The 23318-nt window shown below is 59.3% G+C and overlaps 1 protein-coding gene across 4 annotated transcripts in view; it reads right to left on the bottom strand.

Moving 5' to 3' along the window:
• The window catches only part of Prdm16 (PR/SET domain 16), a 282822-nt gene that overhangs the window by 178113 nt on the left and 81391 nt on the right, over nt 1-23318 (bottom strand). For all 4 annotated transcript variants that reach the window (XM_004863779.4, XM_087214367.1, XM_087214368.1 and 1 more), the window contains exon 2: nt 7420-7769. In XM_004863779.4, coding sequence (XP_004863836.1) covers nt 7420-7769 — 350 coding nt within the window. The remainder of the gene's footprint in view (nt 1-7419; nt 7770-23318) is intronic.

The following is a 23318-nucleotide window of genomic DNA, read 5'->3' as shown; positions in this document are numbered from 1 at the left end:
ACGAGGAAACAGGTCCTGGGAGGAACCAGAACCAGGTTTGGAGCCCATGCTGGCCCTGACAGATCAGGTGCCCCTCACCCACCAGCCAGGGCCTCACCGGCTTCCGGTCCCCACTACATCTCCCTGCTGTGGCTCCCTGTCCCAGTGGTCCAGACAGAGAGCTGCCCCTGCCCAGTGTTCCCTGCACAATGACCTGGAGACTGGAGCTGGCCCCTGTGTCCTCGGCCTCGGCTCCTGGCCCAGTGAGGATGGCTGTGCCCATGGCAGTGCTGCCTGCCAGGGGAGGCGTGGAGAAAGAGCTTCCCCTGGCAGGTGCCCTAGGCGCCCCTCGGGCTTCCCTTTCTCTGGCACAAGACTCAGGGGCCAGGCTGGCTCTCCAGGCCTGCACAGCCCAGGGGGCACAGGTGCCTGTCGGGTCCCCTGAGTGCACGCCTTTGTTCTCCTTAAGGAGAACAGAAAGGAGGGAGAGGAGGGGAGGGAAAGGCCAAGGAGAGGCCTGACCCACAGGCCAAGGGAGTCCCAGGGGAGGCGAGCGCTCCGGGAGCAGCAGGCCTCCCTCTGCCCGCCAGCCTGGCTGTGCCGTCACTGGTGCACGCAGAGAGGGCTGGGCTTGTCGGGGGCTGTGATGTGGATGGTAAAATACCATGTAAGAAGTTGGCATATGTGGACGTCTCTCAAATATGAAAAGAAAACATTTATTTCCCTTTTTCGCCTGTGAATCAGAACACGCTATTTAAAGCAAGTGCCCTCTGCCGGGTTGCGGCTGGGTTATTACCCCTTAAGGAAGTGGAGGAGAGCCATAGAGGAGGTATTCTTAGTCATTCCTCGCCTTTTTTCTGAAATTCCTTATATACCCGGGCCGCGGAGCAGGGCTGAAGATAGTGCAGGATTTTGTGGCATTCTTGGGCTAAAAACGTCCCGGCTGATGTCAGGGTGCTTGGGAGAAGTGGGAACGGGTTTGTGGCTGGATTTCTGGAGGCAGCCCGGAGAAAGGGAGTGGCCCCAGGTTTCTCCCCGAGACTTCGGTGAGCCTCCAGCTCAGCTCATTCCAATAGGAGGCCATGGGGCTCTTCCCACCCACACCCCTCGCTGGTGGCCCGGGCAGGGGCACCCACTGCTGAACCTTCTCTGCCAGGTGCATGTGGCAGAATGGACACTTGCCATATCTGTCGCACTTGGGGTGGGGGTGTCATGGGGGGAGCCCTGCCACACTTCCTGCCTTAAATAAAACTCCCCCGGCAACCAGGCAGGGCCCTGTCAAGGGCACAGAACTGGCTGGGCAGAAGAGGGCAAAGCAGCATGAGATTCTGGGCTGAGCTCACTCTGTGCAGCTGTCACTCAGCCACCTGGGTGCCCCGGAGTGTGTGTGGCAGCCACAGAGAGGAAGGGAGTCAGGGACGCGCGCAGTGATGAGCCGATGAGGTGCCCAGCTGTGACTCAGTGGTCGTCGAGGGCAGTGGCCCTCCCCCACCCCAGCCTCCCCAGGCTCCTGCCACCGACAGACACTGGAAGTGGCACTGTCCCTCCCCACTGGGGGCTGTAAAGGGCAACACATAACAGGGGCCTACGAGCCAAGCACCATCCCACAGGCCAGGCAGCCAGCCCCGCCCTGTGTGCAGCGGGGGCAGAAGTGCATGAGCGCAGGCCCGCATGTGGGTGTGCAGGAGGGTTTGTGCATGGCGTGGAGCACCAGTACCTGCACAAGCTCTCTGGTCGCTCTGGAGTCCATCGAGGCAGCACTGAGCCGCTCCCAGAAGCCCCTTCGATGCCTCCCACCCAGAGCGACGGCTCGTGCTGAGCTCAGGATGCCAATTCTGCCACCCGGCCTCCTGGGCCGGAGCTCTGAGGCCAGGGTAGGAGATGTGGACAGATTCTCCCTTCTCTTTCTAGGTCAGTGTTCTGGGCCCTGAGTGTGGATAAGTCTCCTGGGAGCTGCATAACCCTGGCCCCTGAGGAAGTTTGCTGGAGCTTTTGGCTCTAAGCCCAGTATTCCTGGATAAATCAGGTAGCATCCTGACCTGCCCACCATCCCGTGAGAGCTAGTCCGGTGGACCTAGACCACAGCCACCTGGGACAGGCTCTGAGCAATGCTCCTGACCTTGGGGACATGCAGACGGGGGACAGGCACCGACCTGCACTTGCTTTCTGCAAACAGGGCTGCATGGTTAGGGTGGGGGCTGCACCCCTCCTTGGCTGGGTGAGCTCTTTAGGGGTGACCCCCACACACAGGAAGTCCCCAGCCCACCTTTCCTCTCCCACTGTCCTGGGGTCCTCCAGAGCTGGGGCCCTTAGGGCAGAGGCCCCTGGCTGGGACAGTTCCAGGCACAGAAGAGGCCTTCGGCCTGCAGGACATGAGCCCCATTCTCCATGGGGCTGCCTGGTGACCCCAGGAACCGCCGAGCACGCGGGGGTGGTACTGCTGCCCATCCCCTTGGGGCGAGGCAGGAGCAGGAACCCGGGAGCAAGAAGGCCATGCACGCCTCCAGGTTGCTGGAGGCAGACTCAGTGGCCCTCATGCTTCCCCTCCCCAAGCAGACATGTCTGCTGGCCATTTGCTGCCCGGCCTGTCTTCCTAGACTGTACTGTGCCCGTGAATCACTGGGGATCCTGTCTAAAGGCACGCGGGGACTCAGCGGGCCTGGGAGGGGCTGGATTCCAGATGTCTAAGAAGCCACAGGCCATGATGCTGCTGGTCCACATGGCCCTGAGCATCCACGGAGGGGCCTAAGGCAGTGTGTGGGCCCCGAGATCTAAGAGCAAAGGCCTGGGTGCGAAGCTGCGATCGAGGGGCTCTTTCGTGGCTTTAATGCCCGGAGACACCCACACACAACACACTGAGCCAGCTCCCTGAGCGACCAAGTCCAGGCAGGGCAAAGACACAGGGGCCTGGCTGACACCACCCACAAAAGCGAAGGGGAGGTGACACCCTACTCAGCACATCACCTAAGGTCTGCTGTGGCAAGTCCTGTGTGCAGGGAGGGCGGAGGCGGTGGACAGAGATGTGACGCCCAGAGAAGAGGGAACAGGAGGCACCGCAGGCCACGGAGACCCCGAGGCTGCGTCTGAGACCCAGCCTGTGCCCAGTCAGCAGGCCGGCGTTGCCATGGGCTCGGTGACGCTGCCTCTCCACCCCGCTGCCCGGCCCTCGGCCTCTCCGGTGCATTCTTGGTGTGCAGTGCAGCTGGTTCTCTTGGCCACAGTGTGTGCTGGGCCGTGGTGCCTTCCCAGCCCACTGGAGGCCTGGTCTGCCTGGCAGGGCACCCCGCGTCCCGGGAACCAGACACCACTGGGCCCAACATCCTCAGGCCGCAGCTTTGGACCCCAAATAGATATCCAGACTCACGCTTCCCCCTCTCCCGGCGGAGCGTGTATGGGGGGATGGGTGCCCACCGTGCTTCCTCCCCCACACCACCCGGCCAGACTGGCGTTAGGACGATGCGTCCACACCCACTTTGCAGAAGGTTCTCCTCCCTGGCCATCAGGGCCACTCCACAGACCTATGGGTCACTGGCAGCTCCTGACCCTCCCAGAACCCTCCACAGCCAGGGATTGCTGCACAGGGGAACTGAGGCAGCCTGGGGCCTACAGATTTTTCTCTCCAGTAACCACGGAGCTTCCCGCAGGCCCTGGCCCATGCCTCGCCCGTTTGTTGTTGAACAAATGGAGACATCTATTAATATTCAGTCAGTCACGCCAGGGGATGTGGCGGGTCCACTTGAGTAAATTCTCCAGATAATTCAAAGCCCATCAGGCCATGGTGACTTTTCAACAGCTTCTTAAACAAAGGTAAATGTGTTTATTCTGTGGCAATGCTTGAGTGCCAGTTCCAGGCCAGGCACTGAGGGAGCCCTAATAGTGACTTGGGGGAACCCTCACCAAGAGTCTGGCAGAGCTGGCCAATGTCAGTGGAATCCCATGTCCTCTGTGCTTCCCACGGAGCTGGCCCCGGGGGCCACAGAGCTGCAGACCTTTCAGGGCAGGTGGTCCCCAAGCCACCCCTGCTGGCTCCCCTGGGCTCGCTCTGCAGCCATCCCTTCACTAGCAAAATAAACAGCGCTATGATAAATGTCATGATTTACTCAACTAATGATCAAAATCATTGTTTTTGCAGACCCCAGGGCAATAAAGTGCAATCACAGGGTGATTTACTCCAGGCAGGAGAAAGGTGGGGTGGGCAAGGGGGCACCACGTTCGGGGAGGTGCCAAGCTGAGCACCAGGATGGAGAGCTGGGAGCTCGGGGGCCTCCTGACAGACCATGCCCAGGGGACACTTCTAGGCACTGCTCCCATGCACAACAGGGCACGCCCACCAGTCTGGGGCAGCATCTCACGTGGGACTTTTTCCTTCCAAAATGACAAGGGGTCCAGTCTTAATGGCCCCAAAGCACCTGGGCCAAAGGGGGCCCTGGAGCAGCTGGGTCCCAAGCTCGGCCTGGCCTGGATGCCTGGGCCCTGAGCCCCAAAGACAACCCGGGTCCCCTTGATTTCTCATCATCTTTGCTAAAATGCCATTACTTGTTCTCTGCTGTAAATGGATCTGTGTTAATGACAGGAAAATTTAATTGCTCTGATTCAGAAAATCTGATCACTGGTGCAAAGAACAATTAGGAGTCAAATTTGGGACCAGGGTGAGAGCATGCCCATGTCTGCCCAGGACAGCCCTGGTTCCACACTGTGCATCGAGCTCGCCCTCCAGGACCTTGCATGGGTGGCTTCTGCCACCCCAGACCCCAGAACCCAGGGCCAGCTGGAGGGTGGGCAGGGCCACCTGGGATGCCAGTTCCGGGAGGCCCCTCCGCAGTGGGCCACAGAGCAGGCGCCGGGCCCGGGTCTCCGTCCCTGACCTCGCCGCTTGGTTGTGATCGGGAGATAAGGCATGTCCAGAGGAAGTCTGGGGGCTGGGGAGGGGACGTCTACCGTTGGGTGTCTCCCTAGCAGCCTGTGCACCCCCAGGAGAGCCAAGAAGCGCAGTAAAACAGCACCCAACGTTCCAGGACACAAGTGGAAAATTCCACTCAGACTGCCCAGGGGGTAGTGACGGCTTCCCTGGCTGGAAGCTCCCCCTAAAAAGCCTGATGCACCGTGTCATTGACCCCAGGTGAAGGTGACTCAGCCTGAGCCCTCAGGAGCTACCGCCCCTCGTCCACTCCAGCCGGTAGCTGCAAGCACGACAACATGGTGCGAATGGCAGTTCTGAAGAAAACCCAGGGGCCATCACGAAGCAGGGTACTGGGGTCCTGAACTTGCAAAGAACACAAGGTCAGACGAGACCGAGGCGGGGGGGTCTGGAGCACTATTTGAGGACGTGGAGTTGAGGGCATAGTTCTGAGCACTGGCATGAAAGGAAGCTGTCGGGCCACAACCATGGGACAAAGCTCTCCGCAGAGGTGGGAGGCGCCAGAGGAGGGGACGTGCCCTCGTGTATGTCGAGAATAAATAACACCGCAGAGTCAACAGGCACGGGCAGGTGATAGCGACAGGCCCTACCGGGCCTGGCACCGTGGGAGCCGCAGCGATACCGGCCATTTCTTTAAAAAAAACAAAACAAAACTAAAAAGTAAAAGCAAACAGAAACTTGTATCAGAGCAGACAAGAACAAAGTCACCTCAAGGTCACCCACAGTACTACCTGCAGGGCTCATTTACACTCCAGCATCTAAGAGCCACCTACTAACTAAACAGTCCCAACCGTTTTAAGTGCCTCAAACAAACACCCTTAAACCCTCTCCTGCACCAAGCAGGAGGGCCAGGCCCGGCCACTGCTGCAAGAGCCAACTCTAATGCACAGCCCCAAATCCGCACCTGCCATGTGGTTTCAAAAGTGCTTTCCTTGGGCCCATGAGGACGACGTGTGAGCCCCGACGCACCATGTCACATGCCACCGGAGGCCTGCGACTCCACATGCATCCTCTCCTGCCTCTGCTCGCTCCCTGGCCCCTGGCCAGTCAGGGCCCAAGGTGACCTTGAACTTCAGCCCCACGTGCTGTGTCTGCCACCTCTGGACGGGAGGGGACGTGAGCTGCCACTTACACTGGCAGTGTCAGGAGCTGCAGACACCGCCACGCTGGACTATGGTGAAGCCCAGTATCTGTTCCTTGGGCCACCTGGGCCACCTGACTGCCCACCTGGATCACCAGAGCCCTCTAAAGAGCCAGGGACTCAGGTTGATGTTCAGGTAAAACTGCCCGTGACGAAGAGCCACACAAGACCCTAGGCTACCAGGGACCCCGCACACCCACTGGAAAGGGAAGGACCATGCTGGGCCTCAGTGCTGGGGCACACAGCCCCCTCCTGCCACCCAGTCAGGCCCAGAAACACAACCCAGCTCCCTGCTGGGTCTCAGAGCCTCCCCAGGGCCCTGAAGGGGGCGCTGTGCACTGGTCATCTCCAGGTCCCTGGGAGATGTGGTCATCAAGTGCAAAGTCAGAGGCGCCTGAAGCATTGTGAACAAGAGAGCACGCAGGCCCAGTCTGTCCTCTTTCTGCAGGTCGGCTTGGACACGTTTCCAAAGCCGCTTCGAGAGGTGGGGGACAAGAGATAGGACCCCCTGGCCCACACACATTCATCCCCACCCCCAGCCGGGAGGGCCGGGCCCAGGCACCAGGGCCCCTTCCTTCCCGGGACTCTGCCCTTCCCAGCCCTGACCTCAGTCCAGCGTTTCAGAGGCTGTGAAACCCCAGAAGGAATCTGGATTTGCATTCCCACTTTCTGCCCAGCCAGGGTCCCTGCCAAAAATACCACGGGAACTTGGCTGTGCACGGCTGGCGGGAGGCCGGGCCCGTGAGGAACAGCGCTTTGTGGTGCTCTCAGTCCCCGTGAGGCCCCCAGACCGGGCTCAGCATCGCTCGTGGCCTGAACAGGACGCCTCTGGACACTGCAGGGGCATCTTCAATGGCACTGGATGGGGGCCTCTGGCCTAACGCACCTTTCCTTTCCTGACCCACAAGGACTCCTGCACCTCAGAGGCAGGCAGGACCTCGTGCCCCTGAAACCTGCACGAGGGCCTCTTGAGCTGGGCAGGAGGCCACGGTTCCATGTGATCTGTGCCGGCTCCGTGACAGGAGGGAGCCCCAAGCACAGCCACCTCCTCTGGGACGTCCGATTCATCTCCCCCACTCCCTGAGGTGGCATGTTAGCACCTCCAATCCGACAGGGACCAGGATGTTTTAAGACATGAGCTCATGAAAGACACATTTCCGGGAGCAGAGCACCCCAGCCGATGGGACTGACAGGCGTCCACGAGGGCCGCTGATGTTTTCTGAGTCGAGTCATGAGGCTGCAGGATAAAATAACCCTGGGAAATGTGACATTCGAACGCTCTCTCCGACCCACGGAGCCTCCCGCCTCAGGCAGTGGCTGCTCACCCGGCTTTATAAATAGATTGAACACAAGATAAATGGCCGTGATCAATCACGCTCACCTCCCATCCAAAGTCTGCCTCCTTCAGCGCGGCCCGGGGCGCCAGCATGTAGGGGCCAAACCTCTCCCCGACTTCCATCTTCCGCTTGGCCCAGATCCCCAGGCCGGCCCCGGGGATGGAGGACTCCCGCAGCTCCAAGTCTGGCGGGATGGGAATGTCTTCGGGAATGTAGACAGGGGCCTCGTAGGGCGAGCCTTCCTTGGGGGTGAAGTCCTCACTGGTGGGGAAGGGGGACGGCGGCCCCATGGGGATGGGGGACAGGATGCTGTCCTCGGTCTCCTCCTCGGCACTCTGGCCGGCCAGCAGGTCCGGGTCGGGCTCATACATATTATTTACAACGTCTCCGTCACCTAAACGAGATAAAGCAGTGTCAGCGTCTGCAGCACACAAACCCAGGACCCGGGCACCAACACACCCTGCAGGCCCTGCCACCACTCCTGCCCGGTAGACGCTGCCTCTGTGCCACCGTGAGCAAGCAGCTGGCGCAGGATGCCAGAGGCTCCAGGGCAGAGCCACCAGGCTCCTTGGGGACCAATGTTTTAACCAGGCAGCACCATGCAGCAGCACCAGGGTGTGCTAGTCACTTCAGAACCGTGCGGGTCTCATCTGTGGCCTTGGAAAATGGGGAACCAGGAAACACTGAGTTCTGTCAGACTCCTGTCCCAGCCTGTGGCTCCTCTGGACGTATCACTGGGCCCGCCTGGGCCCTGGCTTGAGTCCCTGGCAGTGCCTAATGAGCTCAGGGTGGGTGGAAAGCAGGCTTTCTGGAATCCCGAGCCTGAGACTCATGGGGCTGCATGTCACAGGACTGAGCATACAGAACAGGGTCCCCAGCCTGTCTGGGGGACGGGCTTTTCTTTGGGGTCCAACCCAAGTGAAGGTTGATGCTGGGATTGCACCCCGTGGAGTGCACAGAGGGTAGACTGAGGGATGTAGGGCAGGAGGAAGCCTGGTGGGATGGGGACGGGGTCAGACGGAAGGAAGCAGCTCTGCCCAAAGCATCTCTCCCAGCATCTGCCCAAAGCACCCAAACGGGGCCTCGGCAGGTGGTCAGTGGGAGTGGCTCAGCACCAGGAGCTGCCTGAGTGTCCACCAGCCACTGAGCAGATGAACTAATGTGGTCCACGGTGCAGGTGAGGCTGCCCTGTGTCAGGGGATAAAGCACCACCAGGCAGCGAGGGACGAGTTTAAAATCCTCTCACAGCCATTCTGTAAAGTACATCACCACTGACGGCAGCGACCGACCTCTGTGCACGGTGAGCGGTGAGCCAGAAGCTACTCCTGCCTGTCTTTGTCCCCGACCCCTACTGAGGGCATGGCTACGCTGACCCCTGGTGCCTACTCTCCAACATGTGCGCGTACGGAAACATCGCACTGCAGCCCACAAACACACGCTCATTTGTCTAATAAAATAAAGACACACTAGGCAAAGAGCAAGAAAGCAGACACAGGAGACAAGTACTGAATAAGCCCAGGCTGGCGCGGCATCCACAACCAGCAAGTCCACAGGGACAGGACCCAGCTGGAGGTCACTGGGGACAGCAGTGTGGCTGGTGGGCAGCGGTCTCTGGGTGGCAAGGGGGCTTGGAGCTGGATAGAGCCAAGGCTACACAAGGTAACTGATGATTTGAAATGGGAAGAAAAGGTCCAAAGGGGTAGGGGAAGTGGGAGGGGAAGGGGAAAGGAAAAATTAAGAGAAAAGAAATCTGTGTAAATAGGGAAGGGTGGAGGGGGTGAAGGACGCACAGGGAATGGGGAAAAAATAAGAACCAAGATTCATCATGTACAGGTACAAACAACAGTGATAAATGTAAACGTACTGTTCACCTAAAATGGACCAATAAGAGAATTTAAGCAAAAAAAAAGAGAACGCGCTGGTGCTCAAGGCCACCAAATCGCTCCCTTTAAAACGGTTACTTCTTATGTCACAGGACTTCACCTCCCTGACGACAGCGGTGAGGGCTCAGAGCGTGGAGGGCTTGCTTCTGGACCACAGAGGCTGTCTGCCCTCGTCCCTGCCTGAAGCCAATCTGCAACCTGGGCGGGGACCCTCGGGCGGTGGCCAGGCGCCTCCCGGTTCCCCGACATTGGCTGGTGAAAGAGAAGCCTCGGGGAGATGCGAACTTCAGAGCACAAGAAAAATGATTTCAGATTCCACACGCTGGTTGCAAACAGATCGGCTTGAGAAGTCACAAAATGTTTTCTTTCAAAAGAAACCAAAGTCTCGGAAAAAAAAAATCATGGGGATAACACTTATTTAATTTAGCAGCATTCACAGAAGTAATGATTATGTTTTAAGTGGCCAACGGTTCCTTTTTAATTGGCTGGTGGGCTCCTTTCAGAGACGCAGCAACAGAACTGCCGCCCGGTGCCTCCGCCCTGAAGCCCGAGTTGTTTAGGTTTGAAAGCACACCCCGTACGCCTTCCCGTTGACTGTGTGCGGCAGAAAGGTAAATTAGAAGGGGGGGTAATTAACATGCCACCTTATTATTGGGAACTGGTAACCGCGCAGCGCTCACAAACAAAATCGCGCTGGAAGCCTGCTTCCCTGCAAGCCTTCTTAACTCCTTCGGGGCGTGGCTGCCTCTGCCTCCACAGTCAGCAGGGCCCAATGTGATCCGGGTGTCTGCAGGGCCTGGGGGCTGTCCCTGGCCAGTGCATGTTCACCTTGGGGCTCTTTAAAAAATATCTTTCCTGTTTGAATTTTACTTCCCCAAACCTCTCACCTACGGTGGAAAATCGAGGCTTTATGGGTTTAGTTCCCCAGCCAAACAAGCAGCCCAGAATGGGCACAGTGTTTCCTGCTGATTAAAGGGGGCTCTGTGTTTGTATCAGCCCGGCCTCCTGTCCCCGGCGGTCACCGGGGTTAAGTGATTGCCGGCAGCCGCCAGGAAAACCCAGGTCTCCATTTCGAGCTTCAGAGCGGAGCCGGGGAAAGAGCTCCTCTTTCAAAGGTGGATGAGAGGAGGTCTAATTAGTGTGCAGAAAACATCCTGAGAGCACAAGGTGGAGGGAAGGCCCAGAGGAGGCAGAAAGGCCGCACAGGGACGCCGGAGCCCTGGGGAACTGGGTCCCAACTGCTCAGCTCTTTGGGGTCGCCGGAGTAACCAGAGACGGTGGGTTTAAGGACCAGCTGTCCTTGGGGACATTTTTCGGCGGATGCTGTCTCAAAGGGTGGCGCATGAGCTCCTTGAGCCTTTGGAAATCCAGGACCTGCAATGCTGGCCATCGACCTGCTGGGAGGCCTATTTGAGTTTTGCTGTGGTCTAAGGCTAAGGGTCGCGGCTGGGGCCTCACTGCTAACACTGCTTTTGGGAAATCTACTAAGATAAAGCAAAGGGTGGGAAGTAGGGAACCACAGGGAGGGGAGACGCCTGATCGGTCAGCCAGCAAGCATGTGGCCATGGCACAGCCAAGGCTCTGGGGTCCTGGAAGACCACTGCGGGAGCCACCGGGTGCATCCATCGCCGGCGAATCCCATGCCGACACCATGTGAGTCACACTGGTCAGTGGGAGCCACTGTCATTTGATCTCGCACAATGTTCCAGAGGACTGACAAAACCCAGCTGCTCTCTGGGGCTGGGCTCACCCTATCCTCAGCCCTCAGCCTGCCGCTGGGTCAGGGCTGGGAGGTCCAGCAAGTGGAGAGGGATGGACAAGGGCCATGGCCAGGCATTCGGCAAGAGTGATGTCTGGGGGGGGAGCTGGAAAGCGGGGAGCAGAGGGCAGCTCCTGAGCCTCAGCCAACCTCACAGCTAGGGCAAGTGGGCAGGTGGTTAGAGGAGGAGGGCAACAGTGCTGCTCTGTGTCTTTCTGGGCTGGGGACACGCAGACCCCCCGGGCACAGGGCTAAGCACAGGGCGGGGGTGCCTGGGGGGGCCTGTGCCAGCCTTAGCATCCTGCCCGGCCATGCGCTGGGCCTCCCGGGACACCCAGCCTGAACGAGCAATGAAGGGCACCTGCTCTTCCTGCACTCTCCCAACAGGGAGCACGCCCCCCGGTATCTGTTACACCTGAGTGCCAAGCGCTGCCACCTCCAAACCAGAGCTTCCCCATCCCACTTGTGCATGGCTCGGCCGTGAGGCCCCAGCTCTGCTAGGGTACAGGAGAACACGCAGATGCCCCTGCCTCATCCCGAGTGAAACAGAAACCAGTGCCACAGAGGAGGACGCATGGGCAGGGGAGCTCTGATAAACTCAGAGAACCCTGGGAGCCATTTGTTACACTGGTACCCGAATTGCAGATTTTAGAAAACCCAAGGCTGAAGCATTAGAGGAGACAGAAAATCCCAAGGCAGGGTCAGGGTGCTGAGGGGAGGCACCCGGGAGAGCTCAGGATGGGAGGGGCGCCCTGGCCTCCCCAGGGGTCTGGCTCAGCCGTACACTGGGACTGGGGAACCTATTCTGGGACCAAAGAAGTCCGTACTGATCGCCATCATCTTCCTCACCTTCCAGGAGGTTGCAGCCAGGCAGGGCTGGACAGAAGAGGCTGTCCAGATGCCCAGGACCAAGTGCCCAGCCCTGCTGTGGGCACCCCTTAAATCTGCACCTGAGGAGCCAGGTCAGCTGCCCTGAGACCTGGCAGGGAAGCTGGAGGAGCTGGGGACCTCATGAGATGCCCTTCAACCCTTCCAGGTGCAAGACAGGCGACTATCAGGCCTGGCGCTGCCAGAGTAAGACACTGCAGTGGATGGAAATCCAAACTCCTGTGGGGCTGCTTCCTGGGATTCTGGGTGTGGCGGCACATGAGTCCCCATGTGAGCTGTCACCTGCTGCCACCTACCCATGGGGAAGAAGGGAGGGTGGTGAGTGGAGCCAAAGGCGATCACTCCCGGTTCGCCTACTCCGGAGCTTCAGGGCTGAGCGCCAGCTGCACTGCTGGTGTCCCAGTGCAGTCACCGTGCAGCAATCCAGGGTGTCTGGGGCATGGGGAGGCCCAGGACAGCTGTGCGGACAGGCGGGCCTTGCTGGGCCAGGCGCCTCCCCACCCTGACCCGGGTCACCGCCCACACAGAAGCAGTGAGTGTGCATTTCCTGTCTTCTCACCTACAGTTGGGGAGTCAGAGACACCGGGAGTGAGGCAGGTTCCCAGAGGGCGGGGCAGAGCAGGCTGAGTCCACCGTCCCTGCCCTCCCCCCTTCCTGGGTGCCACCCTCGGCCCATGGAGCTGCCCGATACTGCCAGGTACCTGTCGCTTCACGGTCACAGCGCAGTCAGGACTGGAGAGAACGCACATTGAAGAGAGCACCTGGCACCTTCGGGAGGACCCAGGCAGGCACCAGCTGGGCTCCCCTGTGCACCCCACCAGACACGGCCCACACCCGGGCCTCTCCTCTCCTGCAAGCTCCCCTCCATCAGAAGCCAGCTGACCGGCAGCACTGTCTAGGGGGCACCTTTCTAGTTCCGTCACACCCCGCCCCATCCTATAGGGTTAGAGAGAAGCAGGCACTCCACTTCCATGGAGGGACAGTGTCCCCAGGAGGGACTGCGGGGAGCAAGACAGCCTGACCTGCTCCCCACTGTGACAGCCCATGGGACCACTGTCCCAAGCCTAAGGGTCAACAGCAAGCTGTTTTCAGCTGACTGGACACAGACCCTGGGCGGGCATCGAGGGGGAGGAGGAAACCGAAGGCAAAAGAAAAGAGGAACGGCGTGGCCACCGACACGGAGCAGCTCGGGAGGGGACTCGGGTGGCTCTTGGGGATCTTGGGAAGTGGGCTTGCAGGGGAGCTCTCTGCTGACAGGTGACAGGGCCAGCAAGCTCTCCACTTTGGCCTTCACCCATTCCCCATGGCGGCCCTGCCAGGAAGGACGTGGCCCTGCCCTGGTGGCATCTGGCTACTCCGCAGCCACCATCCCCACCTGGGCGGCAGTGTCAGCTCTCAAGGCTGAGGAGACCAGGGAGGGACACCTAACCCCATAGAAGGAGACCCCAGAAGTACCCCAACCCCCGGGCCCCACCCATGGCTGCTGGAGGTGGGCAGGGCTGATGGAGCCAGCCTCAATTTGTCCTCAGAGGAAGAGTCCTGGCAGCTCATGGAATGGTGGCCCCGGGAGGTGGCTGGGCCACTAGCAGCTGATATCTCCCTGTGGTAAAATAGAGACCAACTCACCCGCCCCGATACACAGCAGGGTGTGTGCTGGTCAGGTCGAGCTCGCTGGCTCCCTCGGAGCTCCCGGCCGCCAGAGCTCCCCCAAGAACATGCATGGGATGAACATACTGAGATCCCTGTCACTGTGACCTGAGCTCAGGGCAAGCTCACCTCCCGGCTGCACAGGCTGTGGTCCCAGCCCGAGGCTGGTGCAGATCCACACCCCTGGGCCCGCGTGTGCTCTGAGTGGTGGTGCATCTCAGGGTTGTGACCCGCTGGCCTCTGGGTGAAGCAGCGGCTCAGGTCTGACGGCACTGTGGCACAGATGCTGGGGGCCCGGGCAAAGTGGGCACTTGGGTCAAAGAGAACGAGGCTCACATTACACAGAGCAGAGATGGAAGCGAAAGTCAGGCCTGGCCCCTTGCATGGAGAAAGTCAGGGTGTATTCGGGGCAGTGGCACATGAGGAAGGTCACAGGAGCCAAACACCAGGCCAAGAGGCATCCAGCTGTGGGCCAGGACATGTGCCCAGGAACCCCACAGAACCTGCAGGCCCACCAGCCGCTGCTAGGCTGCCTGACATCGCCACACTGAGCAGCACAGAGCCAGCCCTCTGTGGTCACAGGAGCCCTGCAGGTTCCTTGGAAGCCAGGACGTGACCTCTGTGGGGCAGGGTGGCACCGGCAGGCAGGGCAGGCCTGTAGGGATACACGGTAGGTGACCTGAGACCACCCAGGGCCGTGGGAGCTGGGTACAGAGGCAGCTCAGAGCCGAGCATGGAGCCCATGGCTGGGGATGGCCTGAGCTCACCTGAGCCCTTGACTGTCACCTGGCAGCACTCAGGGGAGGCCGGGACCCCCCGGGAGGCCCAGGCACTGGCTGGCATGAGCTGAGGGTGCAGGCTGTGGAGGTGCGGTGGCCCCCAGCTGTGCTGGCTGTCTTGAGGGCTTCTGCCCTACTGCTAAGCCATCCCAGAGTAGGGACCCAGGACCCGCAGATCACACTGGGATCATCAAAGCCTCAGTTCACAGGCCTCCCCGACCTGGACCTGGAGCAGGGGATGCGCAGTCCGTCCCTGCAGCCCTCGCCAGTGCCCTTGAGCTGGCACCACCCCAGGGCTGAAGCCAGGGGCAGGAGGCCACAAGAGGAAGTGCCGAAGGATGAGCGCACATCCTGGGAACCCATGGCCCCTACAACATGCAAAAGGTCACCCTGAGAACCAGGGCTAGCACTGTGTGGGTGCTGGGGTGTCTCAGTTAACAGGCAGGGGAGAAAGGACCGTGACAGCCCATGGCTTCCGGAGACCCCAGTCTCCAAGAGAAGAAATGGCACCTCTGCTTACCTCCCAAGTCACTCTGAGCGGATGGTGCCGTGCTGGGGACGTCTCAGCTGTCTCTGCCCCTTGTCACTGTGGGCTTGGTGAGGCTGGGCCGAGGTGAGGGCCCTGGTTGTGTGGGTAGGAGGGACCCCAGAAGCTGCGGGCTTTTATTGGAGGAGCTTCTACTGAGTGAGAGGGAACTTGAGCCACATGGATGGGGCTCCTTGTCCACCCCCTCTATTCCAGCAGGAGGGACCCTGCGTCCCCCTCCACAAAATGTTTCCAGGAAAACCTTGGCATGGTCGAGCCGCTCAGGCCCCTACACAGAAGGCATCTGGCACCACAAGCCCCTGGGGGTCTTCACAAGAGCATCCCACATTCTGAGACCACCAGCCAGCAGCAGAGACCCCAACGTGGCCTGTCCTGGGGGGTGTGGAGCCGGGCATGGGGCACCAAGGGCAACGCACGGCCTCCATGCCTCAGGTGGCATCAAATCTCATCAGCCGTTAAAACTGCACTTAAAACTTTCAGATCAATTCTGTGCACCTGTGAAACCACACGGCTGCAAAGAGGAGGCAAAGCAGCCGGCCTGTCTCCAGGAAACACAGCACCTGGCTGGCCACAGGGAGCAGCCCGAGTGAGCAGAGGGCTCAGCCAGACCCCAGCAGCAGTGACGTGCCACACTCCTTCAGGGACATGCTGCCACTCGGCACTCACTGGGCTGGTAGTGCACATGGCCAGTGGCCATGAGGTGGGCAGGGTGAGACATGGACCCTGGAGAGCAGATGACTTGCTCAACATGCCACAGCTGCCAGATAGCTTTCTTCTAAAGCTCTCAAGCACCAACCCGGCAAACCCAGAGAAGCCACCTGGGATTTATCAGTGGCCTTCTTCATGTCTAGCCAAAGAGGTACGGGACTTGGGGGAAAGAGTGAAGGAACGGATGTGTGAGTAGATGGATGGGTGAACAGAAGGATGGACAGAAGAACAGATGGAAGGAGAGAGGGAAGGAAGGGTGGATGGATGGATGATTGTAAGAGTAGATGGATGGATGCGTGGATCAATAGATGGATGAGTAGATGGCTAGGTAGACAGGGTGGGTAAGGGCAAACCTGAGGGTAATTCTTAACAGGAAAGGTAGAAGTCAGGACCCTCCCCTACTCCTGACTTTTCTTCCACAAGGATGGGCCCCATTCACCTGATTCTGGCTCCTCTCTCCCCTTGATCTGATTGGTTAACCTGGGAAGAGTACCAGGGCTCTCCTGGCCCAGCCCCACATTTTGGAAGTGGCAGGGTTTCTCTGCCACTCCTTCAGGGCTGACCCTTTGCCCTCCCACTTCCACTGGTGCCTGGTCCAGCACTCCAGGGTTGGGGCCACCATGTCTTTTGCATTCAGCCAAAGGCCTGCCTGTCTCTCACAGGGAGCTGCTTTCCACCTGAGCCTTTTTGGGTAGAAAAGGTATGCTCAGTTCTCCACCTCCTGGCCCGTTTTCCTTCTCAGAACAAAGCATGGAGGAGGAGGGAGCTCAGTAAAGTTCCCTGTGCGTGGTGAGTGTCATGGGGACATCTCACCCTTGGGTGGGGATAGAAGGGGAGGCCACTCTCAGCAGCTGGGCAGAGGGAGTAGATGTAGAGGCAATTCCTAGAGAAAAGTCGGACAGTCTTGCTTCTAGTGGGGGATTTCTGCCTAGCCACAAATCTGGCTATGAGAAGCACCCCCATCACAGAAAGTCTTTGGGGTACAGGGGTGCTTCAAGGCGCCCCATTTTCCAAGACTGGCTTGCTAGACTGTCCTGTTTGTGTCAGTACCGTGACCTTGGTGATTGTCCCCAGCCCTGGGTCTGGGCCTGGGCATGCAATGAAGCAGCTGGAACTCCAGTGCTGCCCCTGAGGGGGGCTGCAGGCTCCTCGTCTGCTAGGAAGCTCCCAGCACCATGCTCATTGGTACACACACACACCCCCCCACACCCACACCCCGCCGAGCTCTGGAGCCCAGAGCAAAGCACGGCTGTTACTAACACTGCAGATTAATGGCACAGAGAAAGACAGTTCTGCAAACATGCTAAATATTAATAATAATCAATCGCCGTTTCTATTCCCAACACTCGTCCACAGGGACGGCCCCAGCTGCAGGGCTGATGGAGCGCAACTGCCATCAGGACCTGGGGGAGCTGTGGCCGCCTCAAGCCTGGCACTGCGCTCTCTGAGCCACTCCTGAAAGGGGCTGAGACACAAACATTCCCTGACAAAGAGGCAGGGCTGCTTCCCTCCAGCCACACACCCTGGCAGCCTCACCTGCATGCCATCTTTGACAAAAATCACCAAGGAAGCTGGGACAGCTCACGGTGCCACTTCCTCTTTGCAGATGACAGGATGGGGTCAGAATGTCCCAAGGTGGCAGTGCCAGGCCTGACTCTGGCGCAGTCTCCGTTATCTCTGCTGGGCCGTCGGCCTCCTGCTGGGCAGCCCCCCAAGACCATGCTCCGTTGAACTTGAGCCCCAACCCGATGACCTCAGAGCGGGAACAAGTTCTTTGCGGATGTTTCAAGTTGAGACGAGCTTTCGGGGGTCCCTAGTCCCATCTGATGATGTCCTTGTGAGAGGACATATAGGCATCTGGGGAGAAGACGGCCTTGCGCCAACAGAAGCAGAGACTGGAGGGACGTGGCCCAAAGCCAAGGAATGCTGGGGGCCAATGCAAGTTGGCAGAGGCAGGAAGAATCCTTTCCAGACCCTTCAGAGGGAGCACAGCCCTGCAGCACCTTGTTTTGAGGCTTGCAGCTTCCAGAACTGTGTTCCAGACTCCGTGTCTCTGGTTTTAAGACACCGGTTTGTGACGCTTTGTTATACAACCCTAGGAAACTCCACAGTGAGCTAGGCTGGCCGTCTGCCCCTCCGTTCTGTCCACATAGGCCTGGAGCAGGCAGCTGATGGTCAGGCATGTCACAGAGGAAGGAACAGGTGCGCCCTTTGCCCACTGCAGAGCCTGAGTGCCCCACACAGGCCTGGCACATCCTGTGGGCATCTCCTCGGGTTCTCTAGCCACCTGGTGGCCGTGACCAAGCCTCAGTTTACCCCAGGTTAGTTCACCACTCTAGAATCCGGACTCATGGCTCAGAGGAAACCAGATCTATCCAGAAAGGGAAGGGGTCAAGCAGCCATGGCCCCCCAGCCCCTCCACCCTGGGCAGCCAGGGCCACTACACAGCCGCTGCGGTTCAGAAGCCCACAGCCGATGGATGCCCTTCCCAGCCCCAGGCCCCATCCAGTGCACTGAATCCGGCCAGTACCCAGGGCCACGGTGCGCTCTGACCAGCCGGGCCACCTGGCCCTACTTAAAGCCGATACATTATTCTAAGACGATTATTCGTCCTGCAATGCTCGAGGGACAGCGGGCTCCGACTGCAGCCCGCATCTTCCATTTCCTGGCCGCCTCCATCGCCCCGGGCAGGCACTGAATGACTCCGATGCCTCTGTAATTTTTATCAAGGCTTGTTCCTGGTAAAAAGCCTCTTTGTTTCAGAGAGATGTGATTTGGCCTTTTTCTTCCTCTCCTTTATTCCTTGGTTAATATGCCACTTCCCCGAGCCCCGGGGGCAGCGAGGTAGCCCACGGATTGCTCAAATCTCACTGTTTTTCTTCTAAATCACAGTGAGGCTCCTTGGTCCTGCTAAGCACTCTTGGAGCTGGCAGGCTGAGCAGGGGTGCCCTGCTTAACCCTTTCCCTCCTGAGCTGTCACTGTGTCAAACCCCCGAACGCCGGGGGATGGGGATGCGGGGAGTGCCAGCCCCAGGACCTCTCATCTGGCGACACAGCGGGGTGCTTTAAAATGCTGGGGCAGGGCTGGGGTTGCGGCTCAGCAGAGAGCATTGGCCCAGTGCTCGCACGGCCCCAGGGTCCATCCCCAGCACCACACACACGCACAAAGTTGTAGAAAAAGATACAACATGAAAGCAACCATTGTGACCACTTCTAAGTGGACAGGTCAGCTGCATCAAGCGTGCTCACACTCGTGCAGCTGCTGCCACCATCCATCCTGAGCCCTTCGTCTCCCCAGACGGCACTGTCCTCGTTGAGCACCTTAGGCACCGACGCTTCACTTCCCCTCCCCAGTCCCGGCACCCTCAGACCCTCAGACTGCTGTGCATCCTGTGATCCTGCAGCTCTGGGGCTCCACATGAGCAGAACTGTACTTTCGTCCTTTTAGGCGAGTCACGCTGCTGTGTGGTAGGACCACATCCCAATGTTGGCTCCTCTGTGGAGCCACGGCTGCCTCCACCTTTGGGCTGCTGTGAGCAGCACTGCAGTGAGCGTGGGTGTGCAAACCTCTCTCTGAATCCACAGTGTGCATTTAGCATCACCTGGGAAGAGGGTTCTGACAGGCTTCCTACCAAAGTGAAGCCGCTCTGGTGGCAGCCCACTGCCCGGTGCCGGGCTTTGGAGGCAGGCTGCCCTCCGCACTCCCAGGCTGATTTGTCTTCTGACACTGGGATCCTCCATTCTGGTGCGGCACCAGGCTGGGGCTTGGGTGAGCTCTGGTGCCTCCTGGACCTCTGTAAACAAGGAAGCAAGCCAACTGGAAGACTCTTGGGAAGTCACTGCCACAATGCCCTTGGCGTGAGGTGATCCTGTCCTTGGCACTGCTGTCACCGTGACCGTGAAGCGCCCACACACCTGGCCGCAGTGGCCGGCAGGGCCTTGGCACCTTTAGGGCATCACCATCATTCAGCATCTCATGCCTCATCAGCCTCGCATGCACCAAGTGCCACTGTGCTGCTGGACAGTGGCTCCTATGTTGGAGTGAAGGTGGGGGCCTGGAGCATCCGCAGGAAGTCAAGCTTTGCTCCTGAGTCTGGGAGCTGCTCAGGCTCTACATCAGGAGCCTCCCATCATCACCTGCACTGGGGGGGGCCTGGCTGGTGTGGGACTTGGTGGCCACAGAGACTGGGGCCAAATCTCCACCTCAAGGCTTCCTCAGGCTCCACCTGGACGCTCAACAAGGCTTGGTTGGCATTTTGGGGTCCTGGGGTCCTTCCAGAGGGAGAAGGCAAAGCCCCGTGAGCTGATCAGAACCACGAGGACCCTGGGTTTGCTCAGCTAAAGAAGGCAGGGCGAGAGCGGTTCAGGCACATCCAGGGAAGACTTGGGGAGGGGAGCCCCCTTTCCAGTGCACACACCGCTGTGATTCTGCACACTCAGAAGCCCTAAGCACCTGGGTGGGATGGTCACCTGCCCCACAGCAACCACCTTGCCTGCTGGGGCCCCTGCATCAGGCTCTGCAGAACAGGCTGCTCCAGGACAAAACACAGTCTGCTGGAGCACAGGCCAGAAAGAATGCATTTCGTGATTTCTGTTCTCTGCTTTGCTTCCAGGCAGCACTCGGAGGAGCAAGGGGTTAAATGCTGAGCAAGCACCGTGACAACCGCCACCAAACTATTTATAGACATATTTATCTCTTTAGTTCCTACCAGCCGGGCCTGTGGCTGCCATTCACAGGCCAGAGCAAGCCATGCTACAAGTAAACAAATGTCACCCCGAAATAAAGATCGCAAGAGGAAGAGAGCAACTGGAATGGCTGCCCCTTGGCCTGGGAGGGCTCCAGGGCTGGGGGGCCTGGTGGGCTGGGTCGCCCTTGCTCCAGGCTGCTCTTAAGGGTGCAATGAAGCTGGCTCTCTAGGCAGGCTTGTAGCAGGTGGGCAGGGGTGAAGCATGGCCCTGTTAAGGTTGACACCCTGAACCAGTGTGGGGAGGGGGCAGTGGCCTCTGGCCCTGTCCACTGCAGCTGAGGAGGGCCTTGGGTTCCTGACAGTGCTGGGGGTCTGTGCTGGGGGCAGAAGCAGGATCAGCCAGGGCTCTCTGCCTCCAGCCCCAGGGATGGGGAGCAGCCAGAGCAGCTTTATTGCTTGTGGTGGGTGGGGGTTCTCTAAGTCTCTAAGTGAGACCCCAGGTCTCACCTCCTCCTGCACAGAGGCTGCTGGCTCGATGCCCTGCCCTGGCCACCCACCACCGTGGGGTGGGCTGCTGCAGAGGCTGAGCCCCTCAAGGCAGGGCTGGGCAGGGGGCACTGAGATTCTCTGCAGGAAGCTGGTGCCAGCTGTGATCTGGCTCTTGGGGCATGGAAGCTGGAGCTGAGTGGATGCCTGGCCCAGGGACCTGGCCGGCTAGCAGTGTCCTGGAGCCTTCCTCTCAGGGGCAGGACACCCTCTGCTCCTGCCGGGGGACGGCCTCCCAGGAGGGCTGCGGGTGAGCGCCCAGCCCTGCAGCCACCTTCTGCCCTAATGAAGACGTTTATAGTTTTAACCATCAAATAAAGTGCTTAACTCCGCCGAGCAGCTCCCCCTGCTTGGCCACTCCGCAGCTTCATTTAGCAGCCCAGTGGCGAGAGGGGAAAAAAAGGAGAAAGAAAGAAAGAAAAAAATTCATTAATTTTTATTAACAGGGAGAGCCATTTGTTCCCTGTGACAATATTTGACTTGTCGAAATGATTTTCACCTCTGCCACGAGGTGTGCGCTCCCCACATACATCACCCGATTACTCGGAGCACGCCGGCCCAGCCATTAGGCAGTGAATTAACGACAGTCCCCACCACTATTAATCACCCTGACAAAGGCGTTAGCTCACCACTGACCCAAGCACGGCCTGCGGACGCGCAGCCGGGGAGAGGCGGTGCTGCGGCCTCGGGGTGCCCGCCCTGCCCTGCTGTGCCCCAGATCTTCGTGGGGCGAATGGGAGCCCAGAGATGAGCAGCGCAGAGCCCCAGGAGGTGGGCAGTGGGCTCCAGGCTTTTCTCCGTTGGTTGATTCTGTTTTCCTGTCACCCTGCCTGCCAACATGTGCCTTGCCCGTCTGCTCATCCCCCAAGCACAGGTGTGATGCTGTTGTCCGATTTTACAGGTCAGGTCAGTGAGGCACAGCAAGGCCAGGGCCTGCACCAGGTTGTAAGCTTCGGAGGGAGTTCAAATCCCGGGGTTCCAGTCTGGATCCAGTGAGCCCCAGGGGCATCAGAGGCTGGAGCCTCTGGACTAATGTCCCCTCACCTGTGCCCCAAAGCTGTTGGGTCTCAGACTCTACTAAGCTCTCGGGATGCAGAACTCGAGTCCGAAGAGCTTCTAAGAATGTTTGCTAGGCTCATGCACTCAGGCGGGCGCTCAGCCCTTGGGGTTTTGTTGAAGGGGGAGACCACAGAACTCCTCATGACAACAGCCTGGAGGGTCCCCTCCTAGTGACAGAGGCCACAGAGGCTTGAAGAAGAAAATGACTGGGGACCAGAACACTGGGCCAGCCTCAGGCCCTCCCAAGGAAGACGTCGAGGGCCAGGTGTGGTGGTGTACACCTGTAAACCCAGCACTCGGGAGGCTGAGGCAGGAGGATTGCTGTGAGCTCAAGGTCAGTTTGGGCTACATAGTGAGTGCAAGGTCAGCCTGGACTATACAGTAAGTCCTTATCTCTAAAAAACAAAACAAAATTTAAAAAAAAGATGCTGAGAGCTCACAGACTGGGTCTTGGGGTTTCTCTCTTATAGGGATGGGAATTCATCTCTCAGGACTCAAACCCAGAGCTGCAGCCTTGTGTCCCTGCACCAACCTGCACCTGCTCCAGGGTGCAGCTGGGGGGTCAGCTGTGGGTGGGGACCCCGGGCTCTAGGATCCAGGCTCTAGGCTCTGCTCATCCTGGGAAAGGAGGGCAGTGCCACCTGCCGGGGCCTTTCTGGGGACTCACAGAACAACATCAGCCAAGTGCTCGCCTCCACAGGGCAGGCGGCAGGCGGCAGGCGGCCCTGCACCCTCTCAGCCCTGACATCCTTCCCCGCCCTCTGCACCTCAATCCAATTAGCCAGCTCTACATTTTAAACCAGTTTCTTCACATTAACCCAGTCGTCAGATCTGTATTTCGGCCTGGGCTACACCAGGGTTCGAAATCCCGAGGGGAGGTAGGGCCGGGGGCGACTTCCCACCCATTCGTCTTCTTTCTCTGGATTTCTCATTTTTATGCCTCAGCACATTTCCTAATTTTCCTCATTAGCGACTCACTCACGGGTCTCGGCACCCTCCACCTGTTCCTTCATCAGCGTGCCGCGAGATCGGCCACACCAGTGCTGACTGCCCTGACTCAGCAGCAGCTCCAGGGGGTGGGTGAGAAGGGGCTCTGTGCTGGGGGAGAAGAGAGACCCTCGCGGAGCACGAGAGACCCGTGCACGAGTGACCTGGCCCCTGGGCATTGGCTCCCCACCTTTGCCGAATGTGCTTCCCAGGCCTCCCAGGGAGGCAGCCACAGGCATCTGTGTCGCCCGGGACTCCGCTCCTGTTTCCCTCCGTGGCACTACTGGAGAAACCACTTTCTCAAGCTGGCTGCTGGCGATATCAGCAGTGTGGGCCAGCACCAATGAGCCCTCTCTAGATGGCGGCAGCAGCGGAGTCTCCTGCACTGGCCCCTGTGGAGGCAGGATGGGGTGGCTCTCGGCCTGTGACCCCTTACCCCCTGGCTTCCGACC

Source organism: Heterocephalus glaber, unplaced genomic scaffold, assembly GCF_053883595.1.
Source record: "Heterocephalus glaber isolate CG9 unplaced genomic scaffold, H.glaber_assembly_v1.0 deba00001447, whole genome shotgun sequence".
NCBI classification, from domain to species: Eukaryota; Metazoa; Chordata; class Mammalia; order Rodentia; family Bathyergidae; genus Heterocephalus; species Heterocephalus glaber.
The sequence above is the reverse complement of the archived record's forward strand: the minus strand, read 5'-3'. Positions and strand labels throughout refer to the sequence as shown.